Source organism: Bos indicus, chromosome 26 (assembly GCF_029378745.1).
Source record: "Bos indicus isolate NIAB-ARS_2022 breed Sahiwal x Tharparkar chromosome 26, NIAB-ARS_B.indTharparkar_mat_pri_1.0, whole genome shotgun sequence".
Classification (NCBI taxonomy): domain Eukaryota; kingdom Metazoa; phylum Chordata; class Mammalia; order Artiodactyla; family Bovidae; genus Bos; species Bos indicus.
In genome coordinates this window covers 23,207,374-23,220,966 of record NC_091785.1, presented here as the reverse complement: position 1 = coordinate 23,220,966, position 13,593 = coordinate 23,207,374, and the positions used below count along the sequence as shown (strand labels likewise).

At 44.7% G+C, this 13,593-nt stretch overlaps 1 protein-coding gene across 1 annotated transcript in view; it reads right to left on the bottom strand.

Moving 5' to 3' along the window:
• The window catches only part of WBP1L (WW domain binding protein 1 like), a 58,570-nt gene extending 50,118 nt beyond the window's left edge, over positions 1 to 8,452 (bottom strand). Inside the window, exon 1 of the mRNA XM_019988582.2 lies at positions 8,257 to 8,452. Coding sequence (XP_019844141.1) covers positions 8,257 to 8,346 — 90 coding nt within the window. The 5' untranslated portion in view covers positions 8,347 to 8,452. The remainder of the gene's footprint in view (positions 1 to 8,256) is intronic.
• Between the last annotated feature and the right edge of the window lie 5,141 nt (positions 8,453 to 13,593).

Here is a 13,593-nt window from a genome sequence, read left to right as displayed (position 1 = left end):
CATGTGGGTTTTTGGCCAGACTTTGCTCCACCTAGTGGATCTGTAAAGGATGGGCCAAAAGGGCGGTGCCCACGGCTGTCTGCTGTGTGCTGCTGAGCAGACAGGTCACCCAGATCCACTGTCACCACTCCTTGTCACCCAGTGGCCACGCTGTGTGGTCAGAGTAGGCTTCAGTGGCTCCAACAAAGCCTACCATTGAGGCTGCAGGGCAAAGAATGAACCCGCGTCACTGGACTACCTGGTCTTCACGGTCCCTCAAACATCAGTCCAGCTACTTAGGCAAGAAAGAACGAGGCCCTCAGGTGCGTGACTTGGCCAGGCATTCTACAGCAGTTGGAATTTTAAATCCAAAGCCATCTAAGTTCCCCACAGCACCCACAGAGTAGTCAGCCTGTGCCCGGTATCCACAGATGAGCTGCGTCCTGGGGCCTGGCAAAAGGACTCTCCTCCAGACACAGCCCCGCTGAGGTCCAGGACCGTAAGCTTCCATCGTGGCGACAGGAGGACATCTAATGGTTTCTACAGGCTGAGCGTGTGTGAGAACTAACATTTGTGAGGCCAAAAATGAGAGGAGAGTGAAGACTTGGAATGAGCAAAGGAAAAAGTTCTAAGAACATGACTCAGTTCAGAGTGATTACGGGACCATGGAGGACACAGAAAAGGAAGTGACTGGCCATCCCGCTTTCACTGAGGAGAAAACAAACATGTTCTTAAAGTGAAACCACAAGGGTAGACCAAAGTGAGAGGAAAGAAAGTTCAAGATGGGGTGACTGAGGGAGGCTCACCTGCTTACTGAACCACAGACTGAAAAAAATGTGCTTTTGTCAAAACTGTTGATGTTGGCTGACAAAGCGAAGCTGACTGGTAACGCACGTCAACACGACAGAGACTAATCAAGATTCAGGACATCAAAGCTTTAAACTGTACCACCTGAAATTTGTTGTCAGAGGTTATCTCACACACATCTCTTTATAGGAAAGCAAATCCCAAGATGCTGAACAGGAGCTGGTAAGGGGAAAGCAGGTACCACACAAGGGTTCCTCCACCTTGGCACTACTGATATTTTGGGCCAGACAATTCTCTGTTGTGGGGGGACTACCCTCAACGTTTAGCAGCACCCCTGGCCTTCACACAACAGACGCCAGTAATGCTCCTGAGTTATGACAATCACATGTTTCCAGGGACTTCCCTGGTGGTTCAGCGGTTAAGAAACTCTCATGCAATGCTGGGTATGTGGGTTCCATTCCTGGTCAGGGAACTAAGATCCCATGTGCCCTGGAGCAAGCCCACACACCATAATAACTGAGCCTGAGTACTTCAACAAGAAAGCCAGAGTGCCACAACTAGGGCTCGATGCAGCCAAAAATAAATACTTAAAAAAAAAAAAAAATAGATTCCAGACACTGACAAATGTCCTCAGGAAAAATTGTTCCCAATTGAGAAGACCACTCTACATAGGTTCACCATGAAAAGTTACCTACACAAGTAAAAGATCAGAATTGAACTTAAACTCAGACATAGAACAGGATCAAGGAAGTCACTTGAAACTCCCCAAATCTCAGTTTCTGAACCTAGTTTGAGAGGTAACACCAACTTACCAATCACAATGAACTCTGAGGACCCTCAAAAATAATAGTAGTGGTGAAGTGAAGTCGCTCAGTCATGTCCAACTCTTTGCAACCCCATGGACTGTAGCCTACCAGGGTCCTCTGTCCATGGGATAAGTATTATTATATTTAATAACCATTAAGTATACTCCAAAAGCTTTACATACAGTATGTCTTTTCACCTCCCAACAAATCTATAAGGTACATGCTATTACTATCCCCATTTTACAGATGAGGAAACTGAGGCACAAAAAAGTTAAATACTTTGCTCAAGGATAGTAAGTGGAAGAATCAAGTTTGGAACTCACATAGTCTGCCCCCACAACCCATGACTCCACCACTACATTAGACCATATTCCAGCTCCACACTGGAAAACTGTTAGATGTGCATTATCTAATAGGTGGTCAGTAGCCACAATATCCGGAGAAAGCAATGGCACCCCACTCCAGTACTCTTGCCTGGAAAATCCCGTGGACAGAGGAGCCTGGAAGGCTGCAGTCCATGGGGTCGATGAGGGTTGGACACGACTGAGCGACTTCACTTTCACTTTTCACTTTCATGCATTGGAGAAGGAAATGGCAACCCACTCCAGTGTTCTTGCCTGGAAAATCCCAGGGACGGGGGAGCCTGGTGGGTTGCCGTCTATGGGGTCGCACAGAGTCGGATACGACTGAAGCGACTTAGCAGCAGCAGCAGCCACAATATCATACCATATCATTCCAGACTTCTGGAAAACAGTCTGGCAGTTTCTCAAAAGGTTACACAAAGACTTATTAGACCCAGCAATTTCACTATTAGGTATATACCCAGGAGAAATGAAAACATATCTACATAAAAACGTGTACATGCATGTACACAGCAGCATTATTCATAATAGCCCAAAAGGGGAAACAGCCCAAATGTCCATCAACTGATGACTGGATAAATAAAATGTGGTACATTCATACAAATGAATATTGGCCATAAAAAAGGGAATGAAATGCTGATACATGCAAATAAATACCAATAGATCAACATGGAAGAAACTTGAAAACATGATGCTAAGTCAAAGAAGCCAGTTACAAAGGACCACGTGGTATATGACTCTATTTATACAGAATGTCCACAATGGGCAAATCCAAAGAGACAGAAGGTAGATTAGCAGTTGCAGGGGCCGGAGGAGGAAGGGGTATAATGGGGAAGGGCTGCTAATGGTTATGCAGTTTCTGTGTGGAGCGACGAAAATGTTCTAAAATTACATAGTAGAGATGCTTACACAACCCTGTGACTTACTGAAAAAATATATTTTCTGTACACTTTAAAAGTATGAATCCTTTGCCAAGTGAATTATCTCTCAATAAAGTTGATATGAAAAAATTAAATGTCATTAAAAATTCAGTTTCTCAGTTATCCTAGTCACATTTTAAGTGTTTAGTAGCCACACATGGACAGCACAGATACAGATGATTTCCAACATCATATAAGTTCTACTGGACAGCATTGCTTCAACAATGGATAAAAGGCCTCCTTACCATCTAACTGCAGCCCACCTTTCAAGTCTCAACCTACTCTCACAGTCCTCTGCACACCCACAGGCAAAGCTTCCACCACAGACTGTGTGCCTCTTCCAAAAACTCCATTCCCACTCTTTCATACTGGAATAACCACCACCCCCCCCCCCCCAACTTCCTGGTCCACAGACATCCTACTTAATCTTATCAACCTAGAAAGCCCTGTCCAAATGCCTCTCCCTCTATGAAGCATTCCCTAAATCCCCACCTTCCCCCAGTCCTAGCCATGGTTCCCATAGTCCTTTGCATGCACTCCCATTATAGGGACTCGTTACAATCCTTAAGACCCTTGGACAGCAAGGAGATCAAACCAGTTGACCCTAAAGGAAATCAGTCCTGAATAGTCACTGGAAGGACTGATGCTGAAGCTCCAATACTTTGGCCGCCTGATGCAAAGAGCTGATTCATTGGAGAAGACCCTGATGCTGGGAAAAACTGAAGGCAGGAAGAGAAGGGGACGACAGAGGATGAGATGGTTGGATGGCATCACTGATTCAATGGACATGAGTTGGAGCAAACTCTGGGAGATAGCGAAGGACAGGGAAGCCTAGCATGCTGCAGTCCATGGGGTCGCAGAGTCAGATATCACTGAGCAACTGAACAACCATTACAGCACTGATCCCTCCAGATTACAAATCAGTGTTTGTTATCTGTCTTTCTCACAAGATTATCATCTCCTTGAGGACAGGAAGCTGGTTACTCATTTGAGGGTTCCCAGTGCCTAATGGCACCCCACTCTAGTACTCTTGCCTGGAAAATCCCATGGGTGGAGGAGCCTGGGGTCGCTAAGAGTCAGACACGACTGAGAGACTTCATTTTCACTTTCATGCATTGGAGAAGGAAATGGCACCCCACTCCAGTACTCTTGCCAGGAGAATCCCAGGGACAGGGGAGCCTGGTAGGCTGCTGTCCATGAGGTCGCACAGAGTCAGACATGACTGAAGCGACTTAGCAGCAGCAGCAGCAGCAGTGCCTAGGAATAATAATAGCCTGCTGCAAAGAACGAACGTTTCAGTACATGTTTGCTGGAGTCTACTGAAAGGATTTACATAAGCAACTCGTGGTGTTGATTTTAGACAACTGCTCACTTTGGTGTGTAAAACAGGCTAAGAAAGAGAAAGAAAGAGGATAAGAATTTGAAAGTCTCATAACTCACTATTCTACAAGAAGGAATGAGGGTGGTCGCACTATAATGCTGTAGTTAGGAAAGAAGAGTGGAGCAGGGCTTCTGGACTGAGAACTAGGGCAGCAGAAACAAGTAATGGTGGGGGGAAGGGATACACTATTGGGGGGTGTGGTGGGAAAAAACAAACCATGACCTAGGGCCCCTGTCCAACTCAAAGTTTGAAGCATGGCAGAGGGAAGGTAAGGACCACATCTCTACAGATTTGCGCCCAACCTATCGGTTGGATCACTTTATGGAAAAAGACGTTTCTACTAAAGCTTTAAACACTACAGTCAGATTTTTCCAGTTGAATCTAACCAACAAGAAAAAGAAAGAAACTCTGTATCTCCATCATAATTCAACTGAAAGAGACAAATGTCAAGGCCTTCCTGTTTGGAGACCCACAGCTTTTTTATTCTTTATAGATTCACAGAATCACATCTGAGTTGCAAAGATCTACAGGAGAATTAAGTCTAAGTTCCTAATCACAGAAAGAATTAAACTGATGAACTTATCTGGGCCAGGATGGCAGGAAATAATTGTTCCAGTGCAGAACTGGAACCAGAGAAAGAAAGCTGCCAAATATTATCTGATATGAAATGTAGGTTTTTAAAAGAGATTGTATTATGAAAAAGAATTTATCTGTATATACATATATACATGTGTGTGTTTATATACACGTATGTATATACCCATGTATGTGTGTGTGCACATGTTTCTATACACACACACACGTGTGTGTGTTAATCACTCAGTCTTGTCTGACTCTTTGCGATCCTATGAACTGTAGCCCACCAGGCTCCTCTGTCCATGGAATTCTCCAGGCAAGAATACTGGAGTGGGTGGCCATTTCCTTCTCCAGGGATCTTCCTGATCCAGGGACTTGGGTCTTCTGCATTGCAGGCAGATTCTTTACTGTCTGAGCAACCAGGGAGCTGAGATACACACACATATATACATAACTGAATCACTTTGCTGTACACCAGAAACTAACACAACATTGTAAATAAATTCAGTTCAGTTCAGTTGCTCAGTCGTGTCCGACTCTTTGCGACCCCATGAATCGCAGCACGCCAGGCCTCCCTGTCCATCACCAACTCCTGGAGTTCACTCAAACTCACGTCCATCAGTGGAGTCGGTAATGCCATCCAGCCATCTCATCCTCTGTCATCCCCTTCTCCTCCTGCCGCCAATCCCTCCCAGCATCAGAGTCTTTTCCAATGAGTCAACTATTCACATGAGGTGGCCAAAGTATTGGAGTTTCAGCTTTAGCATCAGTCCTTCCAACACCCAGGACTGATCTCCTTTAGAATGGACTTTAATTAAAAAGACTGTATCTGATAGAGCCATGTCAAGAGAAAAAAAATGCAATGAGGTACCCATACCACTTTCAATACGGAAAGAGTACAGAGAGTCCTCCTCAATTCAGAGCTAGCCAGAAGCTACTTGTTGAAACAAGGACAGCAAGTACCTGAAGTACATCCTATACCAAGTGGTCTCTAATTTTTTTTTTTCTTCACTGATTTCTGTAAACCAAAAAAAAAAAAAAAATCAACAAAAACCAAAAACTAAATTAACTAAATTGTGGGGGATTCAGAGTTAATTATTATAGAGTAACTTCCATTTCAAAGGTCAAAATTCACAAAACAATTCTCACCATAGATACTGAGAAAGAGAGTCTGTAAGATGAAGGCAGGAGTGTTCGGGGGAAAGGGTCAGGGGGATAGACTACTCATTTCAGAAACTTCCCCTTCTCTGCAGGACCTGTAACAACCTAATAGCTGCCGTCCAGTGTTAGCATCCATCCAAACGGAACAAAGTACAAAAGCCGCCCTGTCCCCCAAGTAAGAATCGGAAGTGCCAGAGAGATGATAAGCAAACAGCCTGTGATCCACAAATGGCAACGAGGGCATTACACTGAGGATCCCTCCCACATCTTCTCTCCACCTCCTAGGCTTCCATGACCTGGGAAGGAACCGCCATTTTCCATTCGGTTAAAGAAATGGATCTGGTTCCCACCAGATGCCAATCACTGCTCTCCACTAGGGAGATGCAGTCCACAGGCCCAGGGAACCCAGCTCCAAAGCCTGCACTGTTCCTAAATCAACCCCCTAGTAATGCTAATTACTGGTTATTGGGAACAGTCTTTAGAGATATTTAAGTGCAGGTGTAAAGGAAAAGCAACAGTTTATTCTATATTTTACTCAATATCTACACTTCTTAGCTTGACCAGTCCTAAGGGCAGTAACTTTTCTAATAAAGAAAACTTATTTCTCCTGCCAGTTTATGATTTTAACTAAGAAAAGAAAGAACCCCAACAAAGGCTAGAACAGAAGAGTCCCAGCCCAAGAAAAGGGAATGTGCTGGGCTAGAAAATGAGCTCTGCTCCTTTCACATGTAATTTCTAATATACATAAATACAGTCTTTGAGAAGAGCAGGTGATACTTCCACAGACAGATGAAACAGCAAATTCTGGAAGAGCCACACAATGGAATATTATTCACCCATAAAAAAGGAAAGAAATACATGCTACAATGTGAATAATCCTTGAAAACTTTATGCTAAGGGAAAGAAGCCAGATACAAAAGGTCATATATTGTAAGATTCCATTTACATGGAATATCCTGAATAGATACATCTATGGACACAGAAAGTAGACTGATGTTTGCCAGGGGCTACGAGGAGGCGAAACAGGGAGGAACTGCTTAATGATAGTGGGTTTTCTTCCCAGGTGATGAAAATATTCTGGAACTACATGGAGGCAGTGGTTGCTCAACACTGTGAATGTACTAAACACCACTTAAGTGTTCACTTTAAAATGGTCAAATGGTTTCAAATGATTTATGTTTTATAAATTTTACCTCACTTAAAAAAAAATTAATGTTTTAAATAGAGGATACTAATGGGCATAACATGATGCTCATAAATTCCTAGGAAAAATGATAAGTATTTTTGCTGGCATTCTGCTTCTACTCTTGACCACACCAAGTTCAAGTGCTAAGCTATACTATATAGATTCTGTCATCTTCCTCTGTGTGTGTCTGTGTGTGTAGGCCTTTCTGAAGAGACAGAGAAAACAGAACGGTAAAGCCTTGCCAAATGCAAAGAAGGGAAGGAGGGTGATTCCCCCCACTGCACCCCACCCAACTTGGCACCAAGGGTAACGCTCCCATTAAGAGTTTCGAAATGCCAGCAGCGGCTGAAATCTGCACAAGCCACCTAGCAAGAAAAGCTAGGGTGCTCCATTTGTTGACCGTATTGGCATAAGCACCATCCTTTGCTCAAAACTGAGCTGGCCCAGGATAGCATCAGTCACTGGCTTCCCCAGGCCAGTCAACCTAATAGTAAAAACTTGTTACAGCTCAGGTGTGCGCTGCTGCTGAGGGGTCCCAGGCTACTTCATCCCACCTGCCTTCCGAGAGTCCCGCCTCCAACACCACTTAAAATGGGGTAAGAGGCCCCTAGAACATACCCCGATCCAGCTGGAAATAGGTATCCTCTCAGCCCCGCCGCCCTCTCAGGCCGGCTCAATAACCCACGTACCCCTACCCGCACCGACGAACACGCGGCACCGCTGCCTCACAGACCTGCTCCACTGGAGGACACGAATGCGCACCCCACACACGCCCCGCCTGATACCACTATCCATTCACAATCATTCCCGGCCCACCTGACTGAAGTGCCGCCTCAAACGCCCCTCAACTCACTTGGCAGCATGCCTCTGCCTCCTCCCTGATACCAAAACCGTCACAGGTGTCCCTCGGCTAAACATCGACGCCCCCTCAGATCCTGTCCACTCAAGCATGGATGACCGTCTCAGGAGCCCACAACTCTCGATAACAACGTTCCTTTAGGCCCTCTCCAGCCACGCCTCAACGACCCCGAGGCCCCCAGCCTGGCCCCTCAGGCCGCCACACGACCCTCCCCCTTACCTGCGGGGGTTCAGCCCTGACTGACAGGGGGCTGGGCAGCGCCTGGAGGAGCAGGAGCGCCATGCCACCCAGGAGCCTTCTCCTCGCCATCCCCCTCCTGCTCCTGCTCCTCCGCCACGGCGCCGCCACCTCCCTCCTCCTCCTCCCTCTCCTCCTCTTCCCTGTTCTTCCTTCTTCCCTTCTTTTCCTGTTTCACTCTCCCCTCCCGTTTCCGGCTCCGCTTCACCCCGCCCCAGCCCAAACGCCCTCCCAGACACTGGGGTGGTTCTCCAGTTCCTACGCTTCATTGGCCATTGCCCTTCGTCCATTGGTTAAAAAAGCTGTCGATCAAATCGAAGTTCCGCCTCCTTATGAAGACGGAAAATTGGAGAAATTCAGCCAATGGAAAGTAGGAGGAAGCCGGGCCATCTTGAGTGCTGGGAGGCGGTATAAATGCGTTCGCTCCGCAGAGAGTGGCGGAAGTACCTCCGACGGGGGCGGGACCATCCAAAACGTGGGTTGAAAAGTCTAAGTCTGGTGTTTACCATCTTGAGTGTGGCGGAACTACTAGATTTCCACGGTTTAGCAAAGAGAAGAGGTTTGGTAATTCTAAAGGGTGTTGGAAAATAAGTTACTTTTAGAAAGTAACCGGGCGCTCTCAAAGAAGAAGGCTACTATAATCTAAAAATCTCTTGATTTTTTTTGTCTTTAAACACAGCCCCAGTACCAGGTCGGTCCCTCTCTTGGTCTCAAATTGCTCAAGCAGCAGCTTGGCTCAATTTGAATTCCATGTCAGATAGTATCTTTACCTAAGGCACAGTGCTTTGTCAACCCAAGTACTCGAGGGAGGAAATTCTATTGACTCTACCTAAGAAATAGCTCCAGTGTTTCAACCTGTTTTCTCATTTTTTGGCTAAATACAGACAGGCTTCCTGCTGCCCAGCCAGTTGCTAATTCTTCCCTCTCGAATTTCTTTCACAGGTCAGAACACGGGTGCTCTACTACCTAAAAGCAAATATCATTGTCTCAGGACTTCCCCTCTCAAAATACTGCAACTACCTACAGAATTTATCATCCGAACTTATCAGTACGGTCCTTTCTGTGTCCTGGCCCCTGCATACTTCTTTATCTCACCTGCTGCCACTACGTTTTCTGCACGCTCTGCTCATTCCCCACAGTTAAGAGATCCTCAGCGTACTGTGCTAGACAGCACACTTAACTTCATTTACACATTATGCTGTGCTTTTTAGCTCAGTCGTGTCCCCCTCTTTGGGACCCCATGGACTGTAGCCCGCTAGGCTCTTTTGTCCATGAGGATTCTCCAAGCAAGAATACTGGACTGGGTTGCCATGCCTCTCTCCAGGGCATCTTCCCAACCCAGGGATGGAAGCCAGGTCTCCTGTGTTGCGGGCTCATTCTTTACCATCTGAGCCACCAGGGAAGCCCAAATACACATACAGTTTCCCCTTTATAAATTCCCAGTTCCCGCCCTCTTGTTTCTTTTGAATTCACAAAACACCACACCGTGTATCTATAGTTTCTACCTGCCTGACCCTTCCCACTAGATTTATAGCTTTTTGTATGGCCATACCACGTCTTACTCGTTTTTCTTTTTTTTAAAAGAAATCCCTACAACCATGTACAGGCCCCAACCATGAGCTCCATCAATATTGGGAAAATAAACAAATGAAGACTCACAGCAGACAAGCCAGCTTCCTTTAGCTGACAATTTCCTCTCAAAAGCCTGCCAAAGCATTTTAGAGCCTGGCCGGGTCTAGCCACAGCTGAGCCCAAGGAAGTTTGTTCTTAGCTTAAATGGTGGCAAAGTAGGAAACAAGTAAGTGAAGAAATTGGTTCTGTCTCTATGTTGATCCTACTTTCCCAAGTGCTGCAAAGAGTGACAAGTATTTTTGCCAATCTTAAATTTCTTAGAAATGCATCCATTCCACAATCAAACTCCCTAGAGGAGAAGAAAAGATCGAATAACAGGCAGGGGCCATATTATTCTCTTAGTGCAGAGTCTCAATCCCAGCCTCAAGGAGTTTTAAGTCCTCCACAAAAAAGTCAGTTATCACAGGTGGCCAAAAAGCACACAAAAAGATGCCTGACATCACTAATTGTTAGAGAAATGCAAATCAAAAATACAATGAGGTATTCTCTCACACCAGTCAGAATGATCATCAAAAAAAAAAAAAAAATCTACAAACAAAAAATGATGGAGAGAATATGGAGTAAAGGGAACCCTCCTACACTGTTGGTGGGGATGTAAATTTGTACAGCTGTTATGGAGAACAACATGAAGTTTCCTTAAAAAACTAGAACAAAATAATGCCACTTGCAGCAACATGGATGGATCGAGAGACTGTCACATTCAGTGAAATAAGTCAGCCACAGAAGACAAATACCAAATGATATCACTTATAGTAGAATCTTAAAAAAAAAAAAAAAAGAAGGGTCCAAATGAACTCATTTACAAAACAGAAGTAGAGTCACAGAGGCAGAAAACAAACTTATGATCAATACGGAATATTCAAGGGAAGGGATAAATTGGGGGATTGGGATTGACATATACACACTAGTGTATATAAAACAGATAACTAATAAGGACCTACTGTATAGCAGAGGGAACTTGACTCAAAACTCTGTAATGGCCTATATGGAAAAAGAAACTTAAAAATGAGTAGATACATCCCCATGGAAAAGAAATGCAAAAAAGCAAAATGGCTGTCTGGGGAGGCCTTACAAATAGCTGTGAAAAGAAGAGAAGCGAAAAGCAAAGGAGCAAAGGAAAGATATAAGCATCTGAATGCAGAGTTCCAAAGAATAGCAAGAAGAGATAAGAAAGCCTTCCTCAGCGATCAATCCAAAGAAATAGAGGAAAACAACAGAATGGGAAAGACTAGAGCTCTCTTCAAGAAAATTAGAGATTCCAAGGGGACATTCATGCAAAGATGGGCTTGATAAAGGACAGAAATGGTATGGACCTAACAGAAGCAGAAGATATTAAGAAGAGGTGGCAAGAATACACAGAAGAACTGTACAAAAAAGATCTTCATGACCAAGATAATCACGATGGTATGATCACTCATCTAGAACCAGACATCCTGGAATGTGAAGTCAAGTGGGCCTTAGAAAGCATCACTATGAACAAAGCTACTGGAAGTGATGGAATACCAGTTGAGCTCTTTCAAATCCTGAAAGATGATGCTGTGAAAGTGCTGCACTCAATATGCCAGCACATTTGGAAAACTCAGCAGTGGCCACAGGACTGGAAAAGGTCAGTTTTCATTCCAATCCCAAAGAAAGACAATGCCAAAGAACACTCAAACTACCGCACAATTGCACTCATCTCACACGCTAGTAAAGTAATGCTCAAAATTCTCCAAGCCAGGCTTCAGCAATACGTGAACCGTGAACTTCCAGATGTTCAAGCTGGTTTTAGAAAAGGCAGAGGAATCAGAGATCAAATTGCCAACATCTGCTGGATCATCGAAAAAGCAAGAGAGTTCCAGAAAAATATCTATTTCTGCTTTATTGACTATGCCAAAGCCTTTGACTGTGTGGATCACAACAAACTGTGGAAAATTATGAAAGAGATGGGAATACCAGACCACCTGACCTGCCTCTTGAGAAATCTGTATGCAGGTCAGGAAGCAACAGTTAGAACTGGACATGGAACAACAGACTGGTTCCAAATAGGAAAAGGAGTACGTCAAGGTTGTATATTGTCACACTGCTTATTTAACTTCTATGCAGAGTACATCATGAGAAACGCTGGACTGGAAGAAGCACAAGCTGGAATCAAGATTGCCGGGAGAAATATCAATAACCTCAGATATGCAGATGACACCGCCCTTATAGCAGAAAGTGAAGAGGAACTAAAAAGCCTCTTGATGAAAGTGAAAGTGGAGAGTGAAAAAGTTGGCTTAAAGCTCAACATTCAGAAAACGATCATGGCATCCGGTCCCATCACTTCATGGGAAATAGATGGGGAAACAGTGGGAACAGTGTCAGACTTTATTTTTCTGGGCTCCAAAATCACTACAGATGGTGACTGCAGCCATGAAATTAAAAGACGCTTACTCTTTGGAAGGAAAGTTATGACTAAACTAGATAGCATATTCAAAAGCAGAGACATTACTTTGCCAACAAAGGTCCGTCTAGTCAAGGCTATGGTTTTTCCTGTGGTCATGTATGGAAGTGAGAGTTGGACTGTGAAGAAGGCTGAGCGCCGAAGAACTGATGCTTTTGAACTGTGGTGTTGGAGAAGACTCTTGAGAGTCCCTTGGACTGCAAGGAGATCCAACCAGTCTATTCTGAAGGAGATCAGCCCTGGGATTTCTTTGGAGGGAATGATGCTGAAGCTGAAACTCCAGTACTTTGGCCACCTCATGTGAAGAGTTGACTCATTGGAAAAGACTCTGATGCTGGGAGGGATGGGGGGCAGGAGGAGAAGGGGACAACAGAGGATGAGATGGCTGGATGGCATCACTGATTCGATGGATGTGAGTCTGGGTGAACTCCGGGAGTTGGTGATGGACAGGGAGGCCTGGCATGCTGCGATTCATGGGGTCGCAAAGAGTCGGACACGACTGAGCGACTGAACTGAACTGAACATGTATAACTGATTGACTTTGCCGGACACCCGAAACTAACACAACATTATAAATCAACTACACTTCAACAAAATTTTAATCAAAAAAAAAAAAAAGGCCAGACATCATTATCATTAGGCAACTCCAAAGGTTTCAATTTGACAAAAAGAAAGGAATTCTGTCCTTTCTCAACTTCCTTTTCTCTCTTTACCTGAGCTTGAACTGAGCTCCAGGACAGGACAAGAACTGAGCTCCAGGACAGGACATGACACCCTGCCCAATCTGAACTAGAACTTCTCACCCTGAGGCATGTTAGTCACCCTCATCACCTCGTTCCACACCTCATAGGAGCCAACTCAAAGAAATGGGAGGCTTTTATAAGATAGAACTGAGATGCAGTTTGAATGAACTTTTTAATCTGCCTCTAAACGGCAGTTACTCTCTACTCCAGACTTTTCCAAGAGTAATCGTCTATGAAGAAAAGAGAAATGCCAGGAGGCTTAAGGAGCTGGAAAAGTAAGACGGTTGTAGATTCTTGAAAGAACCTCAGCTCAGAATTGCTGCCGAGTTCCGGCCAGCTCTGGTAATGTTTTTCCTATTTGCCTTTGGAACTGAGCAAAGCTGAAAGCAAATCTCCTGTCCCAAAGAAGCCAGCTCCACAGACATAGGCTTTTCTGCTCAGATATCAGCCCAAATTAAGCTGCACATGTTACAGAATAGCTCAACTTTGAAAATACTCTGAGTGAAAGAAGTCAGACACAGA